Here is a 27,065-nt window from a genome sequence, read left to right on the forward strand (position 1 = left end):
GTCTTTGCCTTCACCCTCTCTAGCAGGATGGCCAGACATCTGAGCCCAGGGAAGGCAGAGAAAGCATGGAAATCCAAGAGGTGGATGAAAATGGTACATGGCCTAATGCCCTGTCCCAGTAGCCAAGGCTCTGAAGAAAGTAGGCAGCAGCCCCAAATGTTTGCATTTATTATAAACAAAGGTGCAGACCCTAAGCTCTCAAACACATCAACAGGCACAAAGCTAAGACAGATCTGGTGAGATATTAACAGAGGAACGGGGAACACCGAGGTATTCGTGTCTGGGCCAGAGCAGCCACCGAGGCCCCCCGCACCTTTGGTCCAGACAGCCCCTTGGCCCAGGTGTCCCAGGTGCCAAGACACACTGTGGACTCGGGTTTGGGAGCTGGATGTTCTGTTGAAGCTGGTGACGGGAGAAGCAGGGACTATCAGAGGTCAGACTGTGGGCCAGTTTTCCTCCAGGACTCAGGGGTCTCAGCCTCACAACAACTATCATACACACTTTGAAACAGAAAACAGGCAAAATGTTTGGCTAAAAAGGAAATAACACTGCAGGGAGGACACCTGAGTGTGCCGGTGGACAGAGGCTACCCTGCCTACCTGTGATGGGGGTCATGGCCAGCCAGGGCAGCCAGAACTGTGGGTGGATGTAGCCCTCTGGGCGCTGCCAGGAAGAATGCAGGGACCATCCAGTCAGACAGTGGTCGGGGACGGGTGGGGCTCTGCCTGAAGTGTTTTGATCTCAGGAGGCTGCCCACCCTCCACTGGGCACAGCACAGGATCTGGGGACTATGGGACATCTGCTGAAAGGATTAAAACCCAACTTAGCCAGGTCCCAAACCTCACCCACAGGCCTGCATCATAGCTCTGGTTCTCTGAAGAGTCCCCCACGCCCTGGGGAACAGGCCATGGCCTCAAGCAGTGGCTAGCCGCTCCACCGAAACTGGAACATATATGCACGCTGCCCACGGAAAGCTGTACTATCCTAGCATGACACAAGCCCCACCTGGTCTCCCTGGGATGGTATGGAAAAGAACTCACCCCAGTCTTTGAATTTTGTTTGAGATTTCAAAAGAGCACGATTTCAAGTGAGGAAGAGAACAAAGTAGGGTCCCAGCAACTCTGGCAAGGACTGCTTCGCACCACGTCAGCATCACAAGAAGTCTCGTGTACAAACAGGACTCACGCACCACGCACGGGGAGAAAAGGACCATGCCTGCGTACCCTGTCTCACACGCGCGCGCACACACACGTACACACACATGGTGGCAGCCCCAGATGCAGGGACATGCTCAGGGGGCTGCCTTCGGGGGGTCCATGTAGGCTGGATTGTAAGGAGGCTGGGTGGCAGGGTAGGGCATGGCCGCACCTCCTGAAAATAGAGAGGACACTGGTTGGTTATGAGCACGGGGGCTGCAGTGTGAGGGGGCAGAGGCAGGAGATTTAGGGGGTTCAGGAAGGGTCAGAGCTGGCAGAGCTGGTACTCACCGGCCAATGTCTCATGGTAAGCCGGGGGGCCCAACGGCTGGGCGGGGTAAGGTGGTGGGTACTGTGTCGGGTAGGGTGCCGCTGGCATCCCTGGCTGCGGGGGCATGGGGTGATAGCCCTGGTACGTCGGTCCGGGGTAGCTGGGCGGCACACTTGGAGGCTGAGGGTAAGGGGTGTGTACCACGGTGGTGGCCGTGGTGGTGGTCACAACCGCTGCAAAGAGAATCCCAGTCAGGACCACTGCCACCCCGCGCTCGGGCTTAACCAAGCCAGGGCGCCGCTCAGCTCCCCTTGCCGCCTGGGGTCTGCACCCCATACACCAAGGGTCACGGCGGGGTGGGGAGGGGGCGGGCGTGCTTACGACGTGGCCGGCGGCACATCTTGTAGAGATAGCAGCAGGAGCAGGTGAAACAGATGATGACGGTGACGACAGAGAGCACAAAGATGGTCAGGCCGATGGCTACGGTTGCCCCAAACCTGCCAAAGAGCCGATCGTGACCCAGGGCCTCTCGCCCCTGCCCAGGACAGCAGTCCACACCCCACCATTCCCAGGGGCACCCCTCTTGCCAGAGGAGACTCTGGGCGACACAGAGCAACATCTAGGTTGTGTAGCTTGAACCTCTTTCAGAATCCGTTTCCTCACGTGTAAAATGGGGTTTGTCTTAAGAGTCTGTATAAAGCACCCAAGGTCTACCCCTCTTGCCCCGCCCGAGGAGCACGGCAGGGAGTTCTTCCGGCGCCTCCCCACCATACACCCGTCTTGGCCACCTCCGCCTAGTCAGCAGACGGTTATCGGGCACATGCCACAAACCAGAAACTCAGCAGTGGGTGAGACAGACCCGCCCTTGGCCTCCGGAAGCCCACAGCCCAGTGCAGGAGGCAGATGTTGAAGGTAAAATGACTGTGGAAGCACAAGGGACAAAGATGGGGAGAAATTCCAGGAGAGCCGAGGCCAGTGTGGCCAGAAGCGTGAGGAGAGGCACGCAGAGAACACAGACTCAGCACTGGCCCCGGAGTAGGGCTGCTGGCCTCCCGGAGTGACAGTGAGGCTGCTGGATGCCAAGCACTGTACCAGTGGGTGGGCTCCTGCACTCTGGCCAGTATTGCAGGCCGGTGAACAATGAAACAGGTAGACGATATGGGCGTGCTGGAGGTAATCTCGCCTTCCGGAAGGGCCTGATGCCGGGCCCTCAGCAAGGACCACAACAGAGTGGAGGGGCTTTAAGAAAGAAGAGTTTTGGGCAGGAAGGTCACTAAAATTGACTTTCAAGGGCAGACAGAGACCCTTGTTCTCCTCCACAGGTGCCAAGGGACCAAGCTCTATTCTAAGAAAATGTACATGCTTGCTGACTGCACCTAAAACATGGAAGGAGCAGGGTGCCTGGGTGGCTCAGTCGGTTGAGCGTCCAACTCCTGACTTCAGCTCAGGTTACGATCCCAGGGTTGTGAGATCGAGCCTTATGTCAGGCTCCATGCTGAGCATGGATCCTGGTTCAGATTCTCTCTCTCTCTCCCCCCCACCCCACCCCGTCCCCTCCCCTCTACCCCACTCGCACTCTCTCTCTCTCTAAAATTAAAAATTAAAAAACATGGAAGGAGGGGGCACCTGACTGGCTCAGTTGGTAGAGCATGAGACTCTTGATCTCAAGCCGCACACTGGGCATGGAGATTACTTCAAAAACAATTTTTTTTAATTAAAAAATAAAACTTGGAAGAAGCTTGGCGAGCCGTTAGGGCCTCTGCCTCTACTGAAGACCCAGGGGAAGGCTGTGGCTCCACCCCGCCCTGCCCCGACCTGGGGGGAGAAGCTGCCCCTCACAGTCTGGAGGGGCAGCACCACCTCAGCAGGGCCCCTCACAGCCCAGGGACAGGTGAAGAACAGACCTTTCATGCTCTGGACTCCAAAATACACAACCGCATTTGCAAAGCAGGAACCACTGGCCACTGTGCCGGCCCCTCACCTTCCCCTGACTCACAAGCTCCTCCCAGGCCCTCTGCTGCCCCCAAGGAATGGAGAGAAAGAAACACACACACACACACACACACACACACACACACACACACACAGTATGGCGCCCAAGCTCACCCCATGTTAGCCTCTGCCTTCACTCCAGGGCAGCCAGGAGCCCTGGACTTCCCCTCTTTCCATCATGGGCCACTCAGTTTCAATCTCCTCCCCTTTCGAGGAAAAGGAAAGCAGATCTTGGCCCTCCCCTATCCCTGACGTCAGTGGCAGGAAGAGCAACACAGAGCTCTTAAAGACACAGCAAGGCCCAGCTGCACCAGAGGGGCCAGGAGCAGGCAGGGAAGCCAAGTGTTCAGGTGGTCCTCCCAGAGCTGTGTCCCCAGCCTCACGTGCCCCGACCTGGCCTCTCACCAAGGCTATCCACCCGTCCTCCTGCCGAGACGCTGCCATGGGATCTGAGATGCCCTGAGTGCCCAAGCCACACTCCTGCTTGGTCCCAACTCAGCCCACCAGCCCCGTTCCAGCTGTCCTCCTTGATGGGTACCTTCAGTGATCTAGGCCCACCAGCAACCCCCAGGGCCTCCTGGATGACACACGAATCCCCTCAGCACCCCCTCTCCCACCAGCACATGTTCCAAGCCAGTAGCCTACCTTGCCAGGATGATGTAAGTGCCTCCTCAAGTGCCCCTGGCCAACCTGCCAGGTCTGATCAAGTCACTCCTGCTCAAAAGCCTGCTATGGCTCCTATAGCTCTCAGGATCACACAGGAATTCGCTTTATAATTTACTTGTTAAACTGTATCTGGGGCACCTGGCTGGCTCAGTCAGTATAGCACATGACTCTTGATCTTGGGTTGTGAGTTTGAGCTCCACATTGTGTGTAGAGATTACTTAAAAGTAAAAAAATTGGCGTGCCTGGGTGGCTTAGTCGGTGAAGAATCTGACTCTTGATTTCGGCTCAGGTCATAATCTCACAGTTTGTGAGATTTAGCCCGGCCCAGGGCCCCATGCGGACAGCACGAAGCCTACCTGGGATTCTCTCTCTCCTTTCTGCCCTGCCCCTGTTTGCACGTGCTCATGCATGCACGTTTCTTCTCTTAAATGAACTTTAAAAAAAAAAAAAAAGCTCAGATATTTTAATAGATATAAATAAATAAAATATTTTTTAAAATTTTATTTAAAAAAAAATTGGGGGCACCTGGGTGGCTCAGTCGGTCAAGCATCCAACTTCAGCTCAGGTCATGATCTCATGGCTCATGGGTTCGAGCGACACATCGGGCTTTGTGCTGACAGCTCAGATTCTGTGTCTCCCTCTTTCTCTGCAACTCCTCCACTCGCACTCTGTCTCTCTCTCTCTCTCTCTCTCAAAAATAAATGAACATTAAAAAAATTTTTTTTTTGAGAGAGAGAGAGGGAGAGAGAGAGAACATAAGTGGGGGAGGGGCAGAGAGGGAGGGTGACAGAGGATTTGAAGCAGGGTCTATGCTGACAGCAGAGAGCCTGATGTGGGGCTCAAACTCACAAATGGTGAGACCATGACCTGAGCTGAAGTAGAATGCTTAACTGAGTCATCCCGGCACCCCTAAATTTTCTTTTAGAGAGAGAGGGCGTGGACAGGGGAGAGGGGCAGAAGGGGTGAGAGAGAGACAGAGAGAGAGAGAGAGAGAGAGAGAGAGAGAGAGAGAGAGAGAATGAATCCTAAGGAGGCTCCACGCTCTGCACTGAGCCCAACACAGGGCTCGATCCCACAATCCTGGGATCATGACCTGAGCTGAAATTAAGGGCCGGATGCTGAAATGACAGCCAGCCAGGTGCCCCCCCCCCACCAAAAAAAAAGTCTTAAAAAAATTTAAAAATTAAAAAGAGATAAATTATGTGTATCTATTTGTACTTATCTGTATATATATTATAGTTTACAAAAAAGGGGGGGTATCTAGGATTTGTCTCACCAGATAGTAAAACTTACAATAAGACAAATTTTAATCTTTAATTAATAAAGTCTAAATAAAATAAAACTTGTGTGGTCTGGGGCTCCCACCTTACCTTGTTCTCTGTGCTCTGGCCACATCACCTTCCTTTCAGCTTTGCAAAGCCCCATGCTGTATCTTACTTCAGGGCCTTTGCACATGCAGTGCCTCCTGCCTGGTCCACTCTTCTCTTTGTCTCACCCCCATGTAACTAATTTCTGTTCACCTTTCAGAACTCAGCTCAAAATATTATTTCATCAGGAACACTTCCCCTGACCATGCAGATAAGTTCAGGTAAGAACTTCCTGTCTACCTCAGTTTATAAACACTCAGTGTGAGCATTTGATTAACATGTACCTTGCCTCCAGCCCATGGATTCACAGAGGTACAGACTGCACCTGTTTTGGGCCATCACTGTAACTCCAGTGACTAGCATACAATAAGTGTTCAATAAGTATCTAATGAATGAAAAACTCACTCAGGGACCCAGGGGCAGCACCTCATAGGACAGCAAGGCATGATGTTCTGGGGAAGGGTAATATTTGAGGGGTGGTTGCAGTGTGGCAGGGGTCTGTGGTACCAATGGCCACAGTTCCAGTTGAACCATGCCTCTGAGAGGAAGGAATGATATTCCCAAGGTTGGGGCTACCTCCCAGATCAAAGACACCAAAGGCCAAGTTCAAAAAATAGAGCCAGCCCAGGCAGGGAGCAGGTGGGGCTGAACTAGGGGGTCCCAGAAGGCCAAAGACTCCCAATGTTCAGACTGGGGAAAGGCCATCTCTGGAGCAGGGACACCAGCACTTTCACCATGACGCTGGCAAGGCAGGGGACTGGCCATGACACAGTGGGTGTGAGAGCTGCAGAAAGGATGCTGGGAGGGCCAGGACAGGTTCACCATTGCCTCATCTCACCTCAAGGACCTGTATGCCTTTCCCACAAACTGTCACAGTGGAGTCAGGATGGAGGGTCAGCAGCAGCCTGCCTGGGGTCTGAAGCCATGCATCCTACCAGTCAGGTGCCTAAAAACATGCCAATCCTGCCTGACCATCCCATGAGTAGCAAGGGACTGGGAAGGGACAATGAAATCAGGATCCAAAAGAACCATGACAGAGGAGCAAGGAAGCTTTGGGGAGGGAACAAGCCAAAAAGGGACACAGCCACTGACCATTCAATAGGGCAGGATGGGGCTCACCTACCAAAGGTGGGGAGCAGGCAGAAGACTTGGGCCAACTCCAGGCCCATGGATAACATGGCCACACCATAGGGAGCACAGTGCCACATTCAGGGAAGATATCACCCATCCAGGTTGTGACAGGCAGAAATAGTCTCATCTGGGTCCCTGTGCTCTGAGCTGGTGCCTCATTCTTGGGGAACCCAAGGAGTCACTCACAGAGGCAGACAAGGGGTTTTTCCTTCTATCGAGGCTTCCCTGGAGCTCCCAGCCATGGTCTGGGCAGTAGGTGCCGGACCCACCAAGGAGCCCACACTCCAGTGGATAAACAGCACCCTTGGCCGAGGGGGCAGCACACAGGTGCCCACCTGAGAGAATGGACAGGCAGCCACCTGAGGGCATTCACAGAAGTGTCGGTGACCGTGCCCTTTTACCTGCTCGGTACCTGCTTCCCAAGCCCTAAACCTTTATTAAGACAGGTGTCATGTGAGACACAGGGGCTCTGGTAAGAAAGCAGAGAAGAGACGGGGCAGAGCAGGGTGGGGGCAAGTCAACAGCATTACTGTCAGCACTTCTCAGTGGGCAGCACATCTGGGGCAGGAGGCATGAAGGGCACAGGCAGGGCAGGAGGCACAGGCACCCCCACCAGGCACAGTGGTGTGCACGCTGCAGCATGTGGCCCCGCTCACCAGTTCCGTGACTGGTGCACACCTCAAGGAGCGACAGGTGCTCCTGGGCTCGTCCCAGTCACCTCCCTAACTGCCTGCCACAAGCCCTAGCAGTCATTCCTCCTATGCCCCTCAGGGACCTTGTTCTGCAGCGTCCCCTCTGTCCCCTTTCCCAGCCTAGGTCTCCACCAGCACCGAAGAAGCCCTTCTTCACCCTGACTCCTCCTCCAACTCCTGTCTTACTCCTCACTGGTTCACAGCCAGATATCTCCCTGAAGCTGTCTACACTCACTTCACCCTACCCATTTCCAACTCACTCTTCAATCCACTGCACTGAACGGCTCCTGCCACAGGTGCCATGGCCTCTGTGGTATGGCATCCACATTTCTCAATACCCCACGGACCGGGCGTCTTCCTCTTTCCTCCCACTTTTCTGAACCCTCCTGCTCAGCTCCTCCTGAGGCCATTCTTGAAACGTTGCTGACCCTCAGATTCAGTCCTCAACACACTCCTGCCACCCAACCTGAGCCCTTCACCCCAAACCCACTCCTTGTCCCACATCCTCTCACAGGGCCAGACCTCTGGCCCTGTCAACAGAGACCAGCTTCCCCCACCCCTCCCTAGCGCAGCTGCTGAATGCCCGTCTCCAGCCTCATAGCACCCCACCAAAGCCAGTCCCCCTCTAGCCTCCCAACACCTTGGACTGGGAAGCCATGGCTGCCTCCCACTAGCCACCCGCCACCCCGTCTCTGCCTGCTGCCTTCACCCTCCATAGAGCAGCCAGAGTGGTCTTCCTAAAACACCATTCAGACGAGCACTGCCCAGAACCCCATGCTGCCCGCTGTCCTCAGGACAAGGCCCACCCCTGGGCTGCCCCCGGCCCACACTGGCTGGACATCAGAACATCCTGTGGGGCCATCTGAAAGCCCACAGTTCTGGGACTCAACAGTGGAAGGGCATTCCCTGGATGTGGAGGGAGGGGCTCATCGAGGCGTCAGTCCCCAGTCAGCCAAGGGGGCGGGATCAGCCAGCAGATGGGAGTACAGAGGCCGGGCCCTGGGCACTGAGGGGGGACCACAGGCTGCACTTCTCCCCTCCCCACTCCCAGGTGCCCCGTCTGATTCCACATCCACCCAGGTCCACAGGGCAGGATGGGGCAGGCAAGCACCTGGACCCCCGTGCAAGCCCTGAGCCCAAAGTCTCTTCCTCCTAAGGGGCAACCAGGCCTGGGCAGATCTTCTCCCAAAAGGGGCTTCTAGATCCACCAGGGCAGGGGCAGGCGGCACGTGGAACAGTCCCCACCAGGAAAACGCACCAGTGGCTGCACGCTTACGCCATCTGTATGAAACGTGTGTCACAACACCTGGTCGTGGTGGCAACAAGACATAGCAGGAAACTGGCCGAGGGAACTGAGCTTTCAAAGATTGGGTTGTTCCCTGGCCCCCTGACAGAAGGGCCCTGACACAGCAACCATAACTCACAAGCCCAGACACGGGGACTGGGTGTCATCGGTTGTCCCAGCATCTTCACCGCGCTCCATCATTACCTCACCACTGTGCACCTGCACCACCATCGCCCACCGCCATCACCCTGTCACCTCTTCACCCATCGCTGTCGCCCCGTCACCACCATTGCCCTGAGACCATCACCACCATCACTGTATCACCATCGCCACCAAAGCCCCACCGCGTCACCACCATTGCCCCGTCGCCGTTACGATTACACCATCCCTGTCACCACCGTCACCATCATGCTCTCCCTATCACCTAGGTCAACATGGACCCCTACCCTTGGCCTTTCAACTGCCAACCATAGTCCTCCCATTCCTAAGTACGATGATTGAGGACACAACTTTCCAACATGAGGAGCAAGGGACCTGGTGGTCAGTCTCTGGGGCTAGTCACTACAATGACTCTGCGGCATCCCAGTCCCCCCAGCCCTCACTCTAGCCCGCTAAGCCCCTTGTCATCTTGGCCAGGAAGATGCACGCAGCCTGCAGGTTTTATTTACCCTGACATGGGGTCGCTGTCCAAGCTGGAACGGAACCTCAGCGCCGAGCCTAGCTGCTCCAGTGGCTCTATATCAGTGGACACGCTGCAAAGAGGAAAACTCACAGTTAATACATCCAAGCCCCACCCAGCATACCAGGAACAAATGCTACCTTAGTGCACACACACAACATGCACGAAAGCCAGTCCTGTACGGGGCCAGCGAGTAGCCCTAATGGCCTCCTGAGCATGACTATCACACACACCAGGATCTCAGGCTAGAATGCCACACATTCTTCTTTTTTTTTTTTTTTAATTTTTTTAATGTTTATTTTATTTTTGAGACAGAGAGAGAGAGAGAGAGAGGCAGAGAGAGAGGGAGACAGAATCTGAAGCAGGCTCCAGGCTCTGAGTTGTCAGCACAGAGCCTGACACAGGGCTCAAACCCATCAACCATGAGATCATAACCTGACGCTTAACTGACTGAGCCACCCAGGCGCCCCCACACGTTTTTCTCAAGTGCACATGGAAACATTCTCCAGTACAGACCACAGGTAAGGCCTGGCAGGCTCAATAGATTTGAAAAGATTGGTATCATACAAAGTATCTTTTCGAACCACAATGCTACTAAGCTGGAAATCAGCAAAGGAAGATTACCATGTCACAAAGTTAAAAAAGAAATGGTAGGGGCTCGGTAAAGCGTCCAACTCCCGATTTCGGCTCAGGTCACCATCTCACAGTTTCGTGAGTTTGAGCCCTGCGTCAGGATCTGCACTGACAGTGTGGAGCTTACTTGTGATTCTCTCTCTCCCTCTCTCTCTGCCCCTCCCCTGCTCGTGCTCTGTCTCTCTCAAAATAAACAAAAAAAATTTTTTAAGAAAATTATTAATGAATTACTGTTAATTGTGCTAAATGTACTATTGATACAGTGATTATATTTCTTTACAAAGGACTCATTTGTATAGATAAAAACTAACATTTGAGGAGAAATTTTTATGATGGTTTAATTTTTATTTTGTTTTAAAATAATGAGGAAAAGGGGCACCTGGATGGCTCAGTTGGTTGAGCATCCAACTTCAGCTCAGGTCATGATCTCACAGTCCGTGAGTTCGAGCCCCGCGTCGGGCTCTGTGCTGACAGTTCAGAGCCTGGAGCCTGCTTCGGATTCTGTGTCTCCCTCTCTCTCTGCCCCTCCCCCACTCGCACTCTGTCTCTATCAAAAAAGGAATAAACGTTAAAAAATTAATTAATTAATTAATTAATGAGGAAAAAAAGTGGTGGAAAGTGTATGGTCAGAGTGTGGGTAACTATGGAAGCAGGTCATGGATGTGGAGTTATTATTCTCTTGTTTTTGTATATATTGAAACTTTCCAAAATTAAATGTAGAACAAAATTCAAAAGCATGAGGAAAAACTACACCCTAAATTTGAAGGAAAACTGAAGCTGAGGAGAAAATACTTTTAAAAAGTCAGAGAGCAAAGGCTCCTGGCTGGCTCAGTCAAAAAAGCACGCAACTCTTGATCTCCAGGTCATGGGTTCAAGCCCCGGGTCGGGTATAGAGATTACTCAAATAAATAAAACTTAAAAAAAAGAATCAGTATGTAGGCTTTGGTGAGCAATAACAGAGCAGAGGATGCCAAGCTGGTGTGTGGGAGGCTGGAAAGAGAGACCCAGGGAAGCTAACCCGGCATCTGAGGCCCTGTTGCTCCCGGGGGCACTAGCCAACTTCAGAGGGGCAGCTGAGGGGCTGAATGGAGATTGGACTCAGAGCCCACCAAGTGACGATGATTCTCTGATGATTCCCACCAACTGGGGATGAGACCTAAAAAGCTGCACCCCAAGAATAAGGGAGAAAGTGAGCAGAGAGCTGAGCTCCTAATCCTCTTGGCCTCTGCAGTTAGGCCAAGGTGGTCTGAGAGTGCCGTGTCCCTGCAAAAGCAAGACTTCTCCTCAGAAGTCCTGAGCTCCAAATTTCTACAGTCAATTTTGCAAATGTAATGTTAGGCACACATTACAAAGTTTTCAGAAACACTAGGACACTAGACAACATGAATACAAGACCAAAGAGAAAGGGACACGTGGGTGGCTCAGCTAAGTGTCCGACTTTGACTCAGGTCACGATCTCATGGTTCGTGGGTTTGAGCCCTGCATTGGGCTCTGTGCTGACAGCTCAGAGCCTGGAGCCTGCTTCAGGTTCTGTGTTTCCTTCTCTCTCTGTCCCTCACCTGCTCACGCTCTCTCTTTGTCTGTCTCTGTCTCTGTCTCTGTCTCTGTCTCTCAAAAATAAACAAACAGGAGCACCTGGGCGGCTCAGTTGGTTGACTGACTTTGGCTCAGGCCATGGTCTCCTGGTTCGTGGCTCTGAGCCCCACATCAGGCTCTGTGCTGACAGCTTGGAGCCTGGAGCCTGCCTCAGATTCTGTGTCTCTGTCTCTCTCTGCTCATGCTTTCTCTCTCTCAAAAATAAATAAACATTAAAAAAATTAAAAAATAAATAAAAATAAAAAATAAATGGGGCGCCTGGGTGGCTCAGTCGGTTAAGCATTTGACTTCGGTTCAGGTCATGATCTCGCAGTCTGTGAGTTCAAGCCCCGCATCAGGCTCTGTGCTGACCGCTCAGAGCCTGGAGCCTGTTTCAGATTCTGTGTCTCCCTCTCTCTCTGACCCTCCCCCGTTCATGCTTTGTCTCTCTCTGTCTCAAAAATAAATGTTAAGAAAAAATTTTAAAAAATAAATAAATACTTAGCTTCTTTAAAAATATATATAAAAAATAAAATAAAAAATAAATAAACAATCATTGGGGCACCTGGGTGGCTCAGTTGGTTAAGTGTCTGACTTCAGCTCAGGTCATGATCTCATGGTTCATGAGTTTGAGCCCCACGCTGGGCTATGTGCTGACAGCTCAGAGCCTGGAGCTGCTTCGGATTCTGTGTCTCCTCTCTCTCTGTCCCTCCCCTGCTCGTACTCTGTCTCTCTCTCTCTCTCTCTCTCTCTCTCTCTCAAAAATAAACAGGGGCGCCTAGGTGGCTCAGTTGGTTGAGTGTCCAACTTTGGCTCAGGTCATGATCTTGCAGTTCATGGGTTCAAGCCCCACATCAGGCTCTGTGCTGACAACTTGGAGCCTGGAGCCTGCTTCGGATTCTGTCTCCCAGTCCTGCCACTCCTCTGTCTCTCTCTCAAAAATAAACATTAAAAAAAAAATTTTTTTTTAAGTAGTCAGAAAAACCATATTGCTTGCAAAGGAGCAATTATTAAACTGTCAACTGGTTTCTCAACAGAAATAATAGACAACAGAAGACAATGGAATGGAGTGCCTGCCTGGCTCAGTCGGAAGGGTATGCAATGACTCTTAGTGTTTTTTTTTTAATGTTTATTTATTTTTGAAAGAGAGAGGGAGAGTGTGAGTGGGGGAGGGGGAGAAAAGTGAGGGGGACCCAGAATCCAAAGCAGGCTCCAGGCTCTGAGCTGTCAGCACAGAGCCCAATGCGGGGCTCTAACTCACAAACTGTGAGATCATGACTTGAGCCAAAGTCAGACACTTAACCGACTGAGCTACCCAGGTGCCCCAGTATGCAATGACTCTTGACCTCAGGGTCATAAGTTTGATCCCCATGATGGGTGTAGAGATTGCTAAAAAAATAAATAAACGTAAAAAAAAAAAAAAAAGAATGGAATGAAAGCTTTAAAGTGCTGAGAGAAGTTAGTAGCTGCCAACCTAGAAATCTATAACCAGGAAAAATATACTTTGAGGAGGGAGGTGAAATAATGACATTTTCAGAGAAACAAAAACCAAGACAATTTGACACCAGCATACCTGCATGAAGGCAGAAGGAACATGATCTCAGTTGAGGCTTAAAGATGCAGGACGCAATAAGAAGCAGCGAGAAGATAAAGATATGGATCAATGTAAATAAATATTCACTGTCTTGTATGGAAACCAATTTGACAATAAATTTCATATTGAAATAAATAAATAAATATTCACTGTCAAAAACAATTAAAATACTGTCTTTGAGGTTATACAAGAGATAAAGAGGGACATTACATATAAGATGAACAATTCATCAGAAAGTCAAACCAACCCTAAATATGTATGCACCTAATAACAAAGCATCAGAACTCATGAAGCAAATATTGACAAAACTAAAACAACAAACATATCTGTGGTCTCCAGTAATCAATAAAGCAAGCAGACAAAACCAAAAGGCAGAAAAGAACTAAACACTATTATCAACCAACTTGACCTGACACTTATAAAGCACTATACCCAACAACTGCAGAATATACCATTTTTCAGGTTCATATGAAACATTTACCAAGTACAGTATAGGTTGGGTCATAAAATGAGTCACAATAAATCTCAAAAGACTTAAATCTTAAAAGAAAACAACACAATGAGGTATCACCACACATTCACCAAAATTACTGAAATTAAAACCTAGGCAATAGCAGTGATCTAGATCTTGACTGAGATATTATATGTGAGAAGTATACATTTATTAAAACTCATCAAACTGAAACATTCAGACCTGTGCATTTTGCTGTATGTGATTATAGCTCAATTTTTAAAAATGACTTACAATGCCAAGTTTAGAGAGGATGTATAGAAAACTGGGACTCTCATACATGGCTGGAAAGAGTGTAAATGGTACAGTGTTAGAAAACTGGAAGTATCTGCCAGTATCTGGAAGCTGAACACATGCACCAATGACTCAGCAATTTTACTCCAAGATATTTACCCAAAAGAAATATGTTCCTTCGAAATTTTTATTTATTTAAATAATCTCTGTCCCCAACGTGGGGCTCAAACTCATGACCCTAAGATCAACAGTCACATGCTCCTCCAACTGAGCCAGCCAGGCACCCCAGAAATATGTTCCTTTTTTTTTTTTATGTTTTATTTATTTTTGAGGGAGAGAGAGACAGAGTACGAACAGGGGAGGGGCAGAGAGAGAGGGAGACACAGAACCTGCAAAGCAGGCTCTAGGCTCTGAGCCATCAGCACAGAGCCCGATGTGGCACTTGAACTCCTGAACCATGATCATGACTTGAGCCAAGTCAGAAGCTCAACCAACTGAGCCACTCAGGCGCCCTGAAATATGTTCCTTTTAAAAGGCACCAAAGAGGGGCACCTGGGTGGCTCAGTCGGTTAAGCATCTGACTTCAGCTCAGGTCATGATCTCACAGTTCTTGGGTTCAAACCCCGCATCATGCAGAGAGTTCAGAGCCTGGAGAATGCTTCCGATTCTGTATCTCCCTCTCTTTCTGTCCCTCCCCTGTTTGTGCTCTGTCTCTGTCTCTCAAAAATGAATAAATGTTAAAAAAAAAAAAACTTAAAAAAATAAACAATAAATAAATAAATGGCACCAAATATTTGCCTGGGTGGCCCAATTGGTTGGGTGTCTGACTTCAGCTCAGGTCATGACCTCAAGGTCCATGGGTTCAAGCCCGCGCCAGGCTCTGTGCTTTAGATTCTGTGTCTCCCTCTCTCTCTGCCCCTCCCCTACTCACACTCTGTTTCTCTCTCTCAAAAATAAATAAACGGGGTGCCTGGGTGGCTCAGTCGGTTAAGTGTCCGACTTTGGCTCAGGTCATGATCTCGTGGTCCGTGAGTTCGAGCCCCGCATCGGGCTCTGGGCTGATGGCTCAGAGCCTGGAGCCTGTTTCCGATTCTGTGTCTCCCTCTCTCTCTGCCCCTCCCCCATTTATGCTCTGTCTCTCTCTGTCCCAAAAATAAATAAACGTTGAAAAAAAGAAAAAGAGTTCTTAATATCACTATTAGAATAGCGGGGGCGGGGGGAAGAATAGCAGAAGCCTAGTCTAATAAAAGGTGTCTTAAAAAAAAAAAAAACAAAGAAACTACAGCAGGAGAACCTGGGTGGCTCAGTCAGTTGAGCATCCATCTTTGGCTCAGGTCATGATCTCGCAGTTTGTGAGTTTGAGCCTCGCGTCAGGCTCGTTGCTGTCAGCAGAGAGGCTGCTTCAGATCTTCTGTTCCCCAACTTCCCGCCACCCCCCCACCCCCAGCTCTGCCCCTCCCCCACTAACACTCTCTCTTCTCAAAAATAAATAAACATTAAAAACCACACACATACAAAACTACAGCAAACATTTTTTAACCAGGAAATGATGAAAGCCTTCCCTCTGGAACCAGAAACAAGAATGCTACCTATCACCACTTTCAATCATCATTGTACTGGAGATCCTAGCCAGTGTAATAAAACAAGAAAAATTAATTATAAGAACTGGAATGGAAAAAATAAGACATTAATTGCACATGATGTGACTATTTTTGTAGAAAATTCTAAAGAAATTTCAATTAAAATCACTCAAATTAATAAGTAAATTTAGTAAAGTCTCTGGATACAAGGTCAATTTATTAAAATTTATTACCTTTCTCTGTATCAATACATAATGAGAATTTTAAACTATACTACTTACAGTACTATGAAAAAGACTGAGGCACCTGGATGGCTCAGTTGGTTAAGCATCCGACTTTGGTTCAGATCATGATCCCACAGTTTGTGGGTTCAAGCCCCATGTGGGGCTCTATGCTGACAGCTCAGAGCCTGGAGCCTACTTTGAATTCTGTGTCTCCTTCTCTCTCTCTGTCCCTCTCCCACTTGTACAATCTCTCTCTCTCTCTCTCTCTCTCTCTCTCTCTCTCTCTCTCTCTCTCAAAATAAATAAAAGAACTTAAAAGATTTTTTTTTTAAAAAAGAGTAATTACCTAGGAGAAAGTACAGATGCAGGAAAACTATTTGACAAAATTCAAGATCCCTTCATGACTAAAAGTCCAAGCAAACTAGAAATAGAAAGCAACTTCCTCATTCTGATAAGAGGCACCAATGAAAAAGCTACAGCTAGCATCATACTTAATACTGAATGTTTTCTCCCTAAATTGAGACCCAGAAAGAGATATCTGCTCTCATCACTTCTATTTAACATTGCACTGGAGGTCCCAGCCTGTGCAATGAGGCAAGAAGGAGCAAAAGCAATACAGAGTATAAAATAAATAAACAGTAGAAGAAAAAAATGGAATAAAAACAAACCAAAACAATATGGCAAGTTAAAAAGAAAGAAGTACGGAATGAATAGGAGAGAGACCAATAAAAAGCACAAAATAAAATGGCAAATATAGTGCCAGTACAATATTACACTAAATTTAAATGAAATGCTCCTGTATTTTAAAAAATTACTGGAATGGATTTCTTTAAAAAAGACACATGCATAAATGTAAGGACACCAAAAGGTTGGAAGTAATCTTCAGGTGTGGCTGGCAGTGTATGCAGCCTGGTGTCGCCATTCCCAAGAGCACTTTCTTAGTCAGTAATTACATACATCTCACTAACCTGGCAATTTGCTCCCATGCACACTTCCAAAAAATCCTCACATGGTTCCATAAAAGGAGATAGGAAGTACAGGAGGATGCCCATCACAATTATCTAGGATAGCAAGCTTAGGACTCAGACCAAAGAGAACGACACCACAGGGGTGGGCACAGGCCAGATGTACACAATGCAACATGGATGGGTCTTACAGACGCTGTGCTGAATGCAAAAGGTAAAAGAGTTCATTGTACCCACAAAACAATGTACATTTTGCAAAGCACAAAGTGGCTCTCTGCCCCTCTCTCCCACTTGTACTCTCTCGCTCTCAAATAAAATTTAAAAAAATAGGGGCGTCTGGGTAGCTCAGTCATTTAAAGCATGTGACTTTGACTCAGGTCATGATCGCACAATTTGTGAATTTGAGCCCTCATCAGGCTTTCTGCTGTCAGCACAGAGCCTGTTTTGGGTCCTCTGTTTCCCTCTCTCTGCCCCTTCCACGCTGGCACACACATGCACATGCACACAGGCACGCACGCGCTCTCTCTCTCTCAAAATAAATAAATAAACTTAAAAACAAATGGGTGGGAGGGGCTCAGTGGCTCAGGGGCTCAGCCCCTGAGTGGCTCAGTCAGTTAAGGTTAAGCTCCGACTTCGGTTCAGGTCATGATCTCATGGTTGGTGGGTTCGAGCCCTGTGTCAGGCTCCGTGCTGACAGCTAAGAGCTTGGGAGCCTGCTTTGGATTCTGTGTCTCCCTCTCTTTCTCTGCCCCTCCCCTGCTTGCACTCTGTCTCTCTCACTCTTTCTCTCAAAAATAAATAAACATAAAAAAAATTTTTTTTAAATACATAGGGGCACCTGGGTGGCTCGTCAAAGGTCCGACTTCAGCTCAGGTAATGATCTCAAGGTTTGTGAGTTCAAGTCCCATGTCGGGCTCTTTGCTGTCGGCCAGAGCCCCCTTCTGATCCACTGTCCCTGTCTCTCTCTGACCCTCCCCCACTTGCGCAAGTGTGCACGTGCATGCACTCGGTCTCTCTCAAAAATAAATAAACGTGGGGTGCCTGGGTGGCTCAGTCGGTTGGGCAACCAACTTCACTCAGGTCATGATCTCACAGATTGTGAGTTCAAGCCCCGCATCGGGCTCTATGCTGACAGCTCAGAGCCTGGAACCTGCTTCGGATTCTGTGTCTCCCTCTCTCTCTGCCCCTCCCCACTCACGTTCTCTCTCTCTCTCTCTCTCCAAGAGTAAATAAACATTAAAAAAAATTTTTTAATTAAAAAAACATAAAAAAATAAAAATACAAATAAATGAATAAACTTTTAAAAATAAAAAATAAATTAAAAATTTAATTTAATTTAATTTAAAATTTATAAATAAATAAATAAAACCCAAACCATGAAAAGGACATACACACTGGTAGCCTATGGAGTGAGAGGGAAATGGAATGGTCATGTGAGATTAAAGTAAATATGTAAGATGACAGGGGCTGGTCTTGCCCAAACTGATGATAATCAACCTGCCATGAGCTGAGAAGTTTGACCATCTCAACCATTTCTATACCCGCGACCAAACACAAAACACAGATGTGGCAAAGGGAGACCTTGGGACCAGCCCATGAAACAGCCTAAACCGAGATGCAATGCAAATCCAGGGGCCAGACCAAGAGGACACAGGCACGGCACAGTGCGACGTGCCTTCCAGGGCCCACAGGATGATACCTACACAAATCACATACAATCCTCCACCAGGTGCATGCACGAGCTGTGGGGTACACTCACACCAAGGCATGCACCTTGCTGGTACAGGTACACATCCAGGTACATACCCGGGGTGAGCCACAGGGCCAGCTGAGGCCACCAGCCCCGAGAAACCTGCTCAGCCCAAGGCTGAGTGAGGTGGGTGAGCTGCAGTCCTCTAGGGTCGCAGGGAAAGGGGCAAGGGGCTAAGTGAGCAGGCTCTGGGGAGCTCAGCCCAGAACAGGGGCACCCCACCCCCACCCCCACCCCCACCCCTGGTCCAGTGCTCTACCACCTCGAGGGGGCTGAGAGGCCGGAGGGGCAAGGCTATTTCCCTTTCATGTACACTCCTGCTCGGGGCAGGCTCAGGCCTCCCCCCCTGCGACCACCAGGCACCCACCTGGCCTCAGGCACAGAACACTTTTCCTCATCCCACACAAATTTCTTCAGCACATCAGAGCAGCAGTATTGTTTGTAACAGGTGCCACAGCAGAAATCAGGACAGGACTCAGGGAAGAGGATGCGTCCACGGGAAGCCACACACACTTCACTGTGGACTGGAGCAGAGAAACACACTTATTAATCTGTGGCCACAGGGCCAGGCCTCATGCCAGATCTCAGCCATGTCCTGGCTAGCACAGCCCCTTTCCCAGCACTGCCAGCAGGCACAAGCATCTGGGCCATCTGTGAACCATCCTAGTCATTGGCCACCTCTAGCCGAAGCCCCCGTCAGCCTTGCCCTCTTCCCTGTCCCACAGCAGAGCACCTAACCAGCCCCCTTCCCTCCCCCACCAGGAGATTGACCTGGTGGGGGAGGGATTGACCTTTCTAAGTGGGAGTTTGACTGGGCTACTTCCTGCTCTCGGACCATCCCTGGTCTCTACTGCCTCAGGATCAAGTCCAGAGTCCACAAAACAGGGTTTGGACTGCAAAAGGCCTTGACGGTCACCCCAGCTTTCCAACTCTACCCACATTCTGCCTATATTCTTCACGCCTGCTTCCCATTCCCCACCTTCAAATCTACTCATCCTACAAGGCCTCACTCCAGGCCCCCTCCTCCAGAAACTGCCCAAGCCCAGCAATCACAGAGCTGAACAGTAATACCCCCAACTAGCTGCTGGGGCCCAGGCACTGGACCAACTAGTTCTCAATCCTTATTCCCTCTCCTCACCTGGGCCTGGGCCCCTGCTAGACACTGGACTGCAGGGGCCTGGCCCTCACAGACCACACGACAGGCTGTCTCCAGACCAACTCCCCATTGGCTACAGTTACACCCACCATATAAGAGTCTGTGAAACAATTAGCCCTGGGCTAGGGCTGCAGCGGGTGCCTAGAAAATGTTTATGCCCTCAGTGGCCAGGGCTCCGAGGCAGAGGCACCACTAGGAGTCCCAGAACCATTACAAGGCTCCCAGGCAAAACTGGGATCTAAGGATATTCCCCCAGGCTGGGGTATAGACAACACTTCACTGTACCAGGCCATGCTGAGAGGACCTGGCTGACAAGTGTGGGAAGTGACCAGGGCTTTGAGAGACCACAAGCCTTGCAAACTTCCAGGAAGATGCTACAGCCAAATGTTCCCATGCATCCTGAGGCTATGTTAGCAGAGACCTAGTGCCCACCAGCAGGAGGGGGCAGTCCCGGATCGTGCCTGGGCAGACCCCCACTTAGAACACCCAATCCAGTAAGGCCCAGATGACTATGGTAGCTGATAAACCATGAAGTGTGGCTACTTCACCTGGAAACAGTGCTGACACAGCACCTGGAACCCAGAGACCCAGAGTGGCCAGGGCCCCGGGGCAGCGTGCAGTGTCTGGAGACCATGTACAGAGCAAGGCCCACAGAAAGAGGCACTGAGTGGCCTCCCTGAGAAGAGATAACTAGGAATGGGATGGGGGCGGGGGAGGGGTGCTCTGCTCTTGGCAGGTTCAGGCAGAACTCTGCTCTGGGCAAAGCTGCAGGCCAGAGGAGCTGACCACTACCAGGCTCACCCTGGTAGTAGGTAGGATAGTAGGTATGGTCAGCATGGCCCATGCTCCTGGGTTACTCGGGTGAGCCACCTCCAGCAGGGTCTTTACAGCCTTTACAGTCACGGCCCAGCCTCCAAGCTGGGACTGAAGACACAACGCCGACGCTGTCTGGGCCAAGAGCCCATGACACAAATGCTCTTTTGGGCCCCAGACACTTCCCAGTGGAGGAGGTTTCCCGGATCTCACTGGACCAGGGAACTGGGCTCCATCTTCTCACTTTCCCACCCCAGGTCCCCACATTCATCTCAGCCCCCAGGAAATAAAGCCCTTCTCCTGGAGGAAGCCACTCACCCCAGAGGGATCATCCGCTTCCTCTGGCTGGGCAAGGGGTTGTTCCAATTCCTACCCCTAAAAGGCCCCCAGCCTGGCCTCCTCCGCCTGTGAATCATCTGTCTACCGTCAACACACACACAGTGATGTTTCTTCCAACCCCGGGGAGACCGGCCTCAACCGGGCAGGGGCTTCCACCCAGTAAACAGAGCCCAAGGGAAAGCCTCTGATGGAGGGGCCAGGCCTCCCTGCTGCCACCACCCTAGGCTAAGGACTGGCGGGGACTCCCACCCCAGCCCCTGGGGACCCAATCCCTTGTAACACGTGAGGGAGCACAGACCCCACCACCACCACCACCATTCCCGGGCAGAGCAATGGTGGCAACTTCCTAGGGTCTGGGCAGTGTCAGTTCAGACTGGGAGGGGTGCTGCGGTGGAGGTCAGGTCAGTCCTGAGGGTTAGCTGACTGCCTCGCGGTTAATGGGGTGCGAGACACTGTGGGGATGGTGTTGCCTGGGCTCACGCCAGGGGCGCACGGACGTGGCTGCCCCGCTCCCCTACACACTGTCCCCGCCCGGGACAAACTCCCCCCACCCCCAAAGGCTCACCACCTGGAGGCGGCGGGAGCAGCAGCAGCAGCAGGAGGATCCGTGGCGTGGGGACACGCGCAGCCATAGCTGGGTGGCGGACGGACAGAAGAACAGACGGACAGAAGAAACAGGGGTCGAGGTGCAGCCGCAGCCTCAGCGACCCGTGCGGCCACCGCTTCCTCGCCCCGCCCTGGCGGCCTGTTCCGGGAGCCCCGCCCGGAGGAGGGAGCGGAGGGGAGGAGGGCGAGGCGAGGGAAGGGGAGAGGACGCCCCTCCCAGCCTGCCGGCCAGGCCCATGTCCGGGGGCCAAGCAAAAACTATGGCCCGGGGCCGTTTAGGACGCTGACAGGCGCCTGGAGACCACCGACGTTGACTTCTGTGCACGGGATACTTTCTGCTCCCTGCCCCGCTCCCCCTCCACCCCGAGCCCCAGTTCCTAGCCCTTGACCCCAAGGGGGTCTCCACTGGAATCTGCATCCTAACACTTGGGAGGCTGGACACAGCCCCTCCCCTCCCCGTGGCCCTGGGCCCTCCCATGCCCTTCATTCTGCATTGGAGGACCAGGTGAGGTGGTGGGGACAGTGCCCAGAGCAGACCTGGGCACACAGTAGGCACTCAATAAATGCCAGTCCCTTCTGCAAGCCTAGCCCATCACCTCACCCACTGGGTTGATACCTCTATGCCTTCAGGCATCCTACCTGCCCCCCCCCTACACCCCTCCCAGCTCAGGGCAAGCCTGCTTCAGATGGCCTGGTCTGAGGATGGGAACTGGAAGCTCCCAGGCACACCAGGCCACCTCCTGGCTCAGGGGGAGTCTGGCTGGGCTTCATCCGTGTCTGCTCCAGACCATATGCTCACACAAGACACCTTGAGATGGGGCAATGGCTAACGGTGGCTCTGCCACCCACTGTGGAGCAGGGGTCTGGGCAGAGCCAGGGAAATCGAGAAGTCTGTTCCAGCTGCTATAACAAAACATCATAGATTTGGGGGCTTGTAAACAACGGTTCTGCCCACTGAGAAGTCCAAGATCAGGCTGCCGGCAGATTCTATGTCTGATGAGAGTTTCCTGGTTCATAGATGATTGTCCGTTCCCTTTGTTTTCACTTGGCAGAAGGGCTCAGGGACCTCTCTGGTGCCTCTTTTATAAGGGCACTAACCCCCATTCATGAGGGCTCCACCCTCAAGATCTAATCACCTCCCAAAGGCCCCACCTCCAAATACCATCACCTTGAGGTTAGAATTTCAACATATGAATTTTACGAGGACACAAGTGTTCAATCTATAGTGAGCATTTTTTTACCCAGGGTTTCTGACCTGCCTCCCACCTGCACCGGGCATATCTAGTACATTATACTCAAGGCAGAAAACATGAAAGGTCACGCTAACGGGGCCCTGGAGCCAGGGCATACATCCTGTGCACCACACCACATGTTTCTCACCTGAGGACAGAGTGAGACCTGAGAGGGCAACCTGGGGTGTCCTCAGTGCAGTTCCCCAGGCCAGCGTGTGAGAGGAGGGAGGAGAGGGCTTGGCCACCACCTGGCCGGGAAAGGCTCCGGGCTCAGCACACGGGGCAGAAGCTGACTATCCCTGGTTAGAATGAGGAGCCCTCCCCGTCCTGCCACGCTGCCTCTGCCCCTCTGCAGCACAGCCTGAAGCTGGACACAGCCCAGGTCCCCCTTCCCCATGCACAACAGACACCACGTGCTCACCTCCACGTCACTGTCCAGCTGTCCTCTGACCCCCCACCCCATTCTACTCCCTGGGTGTCCAGCCTCTACCTCCCACAGACTTGTCTCTCTTCATAACCCAGTCCTTATCCCCAGCAAACTCCCAAGAGTTGTCCTTTCTTACCTCCTGTCACTTGTCTTTGGCTTTCCTGCTCTGACACCTCCCCCCAATTTCTTCTAGGTGCCTTTCCCCTGGCCTCATCCTCCCTGACATTTTCAGGATTGGGATCCCCGTGCTTGCTCATCCTCCCACACGTCACAGACAAACGCGTGAAACCTTCATGGTGGAGGATGGTGGCGGCTCCATGACCCACCCCGAGCTGTGCATGGATAGGAGGGGCTGGAGGCCAGGAACACCCAGTGGCTGGGAAATCACAGCCATGCATCTGACAGGCATATGCCCATGGTGGGGGCAGAGGACACCAAGCCTGTGAAGCTGGGAAATGGTAACTTCCACAGCTGCCCAGGGAAATCAGCCCCTCCAAAGCAGAAATCAAACTCCCTGTGCCAAACATGAGGGTCTCAACAAGATTGAGTGTCCTCCATCAGCAAAACTAAAAGGCAACCAACAGAATGAGAGAAGATATTTGCAAATGGCATATCAGATAAAGGGTTAGTATCCGAAATCCATAAAGAACTTATCAAACTCCACACCCAAAAAACAAATAATCCAGTGAAGAAATGGGCAGAAGACATGAATAGACACTTCTCCAAAGAAGACATCCAGATGGCTGACACATGAAAAAATGCTCTACATCACTCATCATCAGGGAAATACAAATCAAAACCACAATGAGATACCAACTCACACCTGTCAGAATGGCTAACACTAACAACTCAGGCAACAACAGATGCTGGCAAGGATGTGGAGAGAGAAGATCTCTTTTGCATTGTTGGTGGGAATGCAAACTGGTGCAGCCACTCTGGAAAACAGGAGGGAGGTTCCTCAAAAAATTAAAAACAGAACTACCCTACGACCCAGCAATTGCACTACTAGGTATTTACCCACGGGATACAGGTGTGCTGTTTTGAAGGCACACATGCACCCCTCTGTTTCTAGCACCACTATCAACAATAGCCAAAGTATGGAAAGAGCCCACATGTCCATCGATGGATGAATGGATAAAGAAGATGTGGTATATATATACAATGGAGTATTATTCGGCAATCAAAAAGAATGAAATCTTGCCATTTGCAACAATGTGGATGGAACTGGAGGGTATTATGCTAAGCAAAATTAGTCAGAGAAAGACAAATATCATATGACTTCATTCATATGTGGGTGGAATTTAAGATACAAAACAGATTATCATAAGGGAAGGGAAGCAAAAATTATATAAAAACAGGGAGAGGGACAAAACATAAGAGACTCAAATATAGAGAACAAACTGAGGGTTGCTGGAGGCATTGTGGGTGGGGGGATGGGCTAAATGGGCAAGAGGCATTAAGGAAGACACTTGTTGGGATGAGCACTGGGTGTTATACATAGGGGATGAAACACTGGAATCTACTCCTGAAATCATTATTGCACTATATGCTAACTAACTTGGATGTAAATTTAAAAATTTAAAAACTAAAAAGAAAAAAGATTGAGGGTCCTCCAATGACACTCTTGATCTCAGGGTCATGAGTTCAAGCCCCACCTTGGGTGTAGAGTTTACATTTAAAAAAAAAAAAAGTGTACTCAACAAGATTGAGGGTCCTCCAGACAAGACACATGATGTGAGGACCCAGACCAGCTAGACTAGCTCAGCAAAAAAAATGCCAGGCACAGGTATGGGGTAGAAGGGCAGGGAAGCTGGGGCTGTTCTCAGAACCACCCCTCTGACAGCCTTTCTCCTCAGGCCTCCCCCACCCCCTTTCATTCCAGCAGGTGCCCTTCCGTGCTTAGAGGCAGGCCCTACCTAAAATTATGCCTCTTTCCCATGTGGTCTACACCTCATCGCAGGGCACCACCCCCCCACACCTGCTCCCCCCCTGTTCCAGGCCAGTGGCACCACAGTGTCCTCCCCTATGACCTCACCCTCTCCCTCTGCATTCTGCCTTGCACTGCCTGCTGGTGTCCTGGACCACCTGACTGTCACCTTCCTCACCTTCCTCCCACAACTCCACTCTTGCCCCCTACCCACTGTGCTCACAGTGGCCCCTGCCCTGACCTCTCACCCAGCGCATTGGTCTCTGAGATTTCCTGCCCATCCGCCGCCATCCAGGCCCTGAGGACTCCCAGAACACCACCTCCAAAGACCTTCTGGGCCTCCACAGACAACTGACACCTGTATCCCCTGTTCCACCTGATCACCAGGCTGGTGCTCAACTTCCCCCCCACTCTGCCACTCTCATCTCCAGAACATTCTTTTAAAAAAATTTTTTTTCAACGTTTATTTATTTTTGAGACAGAGAGAGACAGAGCATGAACAGGGGAGGGGCAGAGACAGAGGGAGACACAGAATCCGAAACAGGCTGCAGGCTCTGAGTGGTCAGCACAGAGCCCGACGCGGGGCTCGAACTCACGGGCCATGAGATCATGACCTGAGCCAAAGTCCCAAAGTCGGACGCTCAACCAACCAAGCCACCCAGGCGCCCCTCCAGAACATTCTTTTACTCACCACTGACTCAGCTCTGGTCTCACCACCTCTCTCCATGCTTCCAGTCTTGATCTTCCTAAAGAACAAATCAGTAGCCCTCCCGACTCTAAACCCTGCAAGGGTTCCCCAAAATTCTTTTTTTTAAGTTTATTAATTTTGAGAATGAAAAAGAGAGACAGAGAGAGAGAGAGAAAGCATGAGCGGGGAGGGGCAGAGAGAGGAAGAGAGAGAATACCAAGCAGGTTCTGCATTGTCAGCGCAGAGCCCAACTTGGGGCTCGATCCCACAACCATGGGATCACCACCTGAGTCAATATCAAGAGTCGGATGCTTAACCAACTGAGCTACCCAGGCACCTCTCTACCCATGGCTCTTAAGATAAAGTTCCAACTTCAGTCCCAGCAATAAATGGGGCTCTTCGTGCTTCCTGGCTCTGCAGACACCACACACATTTCCCACCCCTCCCTCAACCTTTATATTCCAGTTGAAATACCACCTCCTCCAGGAAGCCTCCCAAGATGTCAAGTCTGAGTTAGGGCTCCCCTCTGTGACTCCCCCAGCCCAACACAAAAAACCCCCTGGGTCATATGGGTGTCTTCTGCTACTCTGGGGGCTCTATGAGGCTGGGCTAGTGTCTGTCTTCTGTATCCAGCACAAGGGCCATGCATGCACATAGTAGGTGCCAGATAATTGAAAAAGGAAAGACAAGATCCCCTTCAGCCCACTGACCTCTTTCCCCTGAGTCCCAGTCCTGAAATCACTCCCCCTGGGGGCGGGCTGCCTCAGTGCCCCCAGTCCTCGGTGCCACCCATAGGAGGGGCCTGTGGCAGCTGGCTGTCTTCTACTTTCCCCTCCAGTCCCGCCCTCCACCCTACCCTGTCCTGGGGCTCCCTTTTCCTGGGCTTCTTTCTAGGCCTGGCAAATAGAAGGCAAATTTGGGTGGTCAGGTGGGAGAGGAGAGTGCAGGGGTGGGGCTGCTCCCCCCTACTCCTTCCCCAACCTCCTGCCTGCAGTCAATATGTGCCACCCCATAGCCACTCCTCTCTCCTCCTTCTCTTTCAGGGCCATAGTGCTCAGAAACGGAGACTTATCTAGAGGGCCACAGGAGTGAGTGACTTCAGAGATCCCTCTGGTGGACAGATTACAGGAACTGAAACTGGAGGTGTGGGGACCAGTACGTGGCTAAGGGATGGTCCCACACCAGGTTCCGGTAACCCTTCCCCACTTTGCCCCTGTAAGGCCTGTGGACTGAAACGTCTCCTGATGTTAGCCCCTGGTGCTGCCCCGACCTAAGTGGCCACTTGAACCTGTCTATAGCTCTGTAAATGGCCCCTGTATTGAGCGCTGACCTCAAATGCCCAACCCCCAGTGTGTGGCCAACCTGTAGTGGCAATTCTGCATGGGGAGCACCCAGTGATGCCCAGAAAGCCCAGTCCCTGACAGGGGGTGGGTGCAACCTGTCAGCCCAGGACTGAGACTCTGGGCCAGGAGAGGTGAGTGCTGTTAAAAAAAAAAAAAAAAAAAAAAAGACGGGGCGGGGTGGGGGGGGTG

The 27,065-nt window shown here is 51.1% G+C and overlaps 1 protein-coding gene across 3 annotated transcripts; it reads right to left on the bottom strand.

Annotated features, from left to right (window-relative positions):
• Positions 1 to 151: 151 nt before the first annotated feature.
• SHISA5 (shisa family member 5) lies at positions 152 to 21,396 on the bottom strand. 3 transcript variants are annotated; one of them, XM_006928722.5, is made up of 6 exons: positions 21,222 to 21,396; positions 18,713 to 18,869; positions 9,269 to 9,352; positions 1,849 to 1,964; positions 1,488 to 1,700; positions 152 to 1,371 (listed from the first exon to the last, which is right to left on the bottom strand). In XM_006928722.5, exons 1-6 carry the CDS (start codon positions 21,283 to 21,285, stop codon positions 1,292 to 1,294), a joined length of 714 nt encoding a protein of 237 aa, XP_006928784.3. In that variant the 5' UTR covers positions 21,286 to 21,396; the 3' UTR covers positions 152 to 1,291. The 3 variants fall into 3 exon arrangements, with proteins under 3 accessions (XP_006928784.3, XP_006928783.3, XP_044905758.1); XM_006928721.5 differs by having other exon boundaries at positions 21,219 to 21,396; XM_045049823.1 differs by lacking the exons at positions 18,713 to 18,869; positions 21,222 to 21,396 and adding an exon at positions 13,061 to 13,098.
• Between the last annotated feature and the right edge of the window lie 5,669 nt (positions 21,397 to 27,065).

Source organism: Felis catus, chromosome A2 (genome assembly GCF_018350175.1).
Source record: "Felis catus isolate Fca126 chromosome A2, F.catus_Fca126_mat1.0, whole genome shotgun sequence".
NCBI lineage: Eukaryota > Metazoa > Chordata > Mammalia > Carnivora > Felidae > Felis > Felis catus.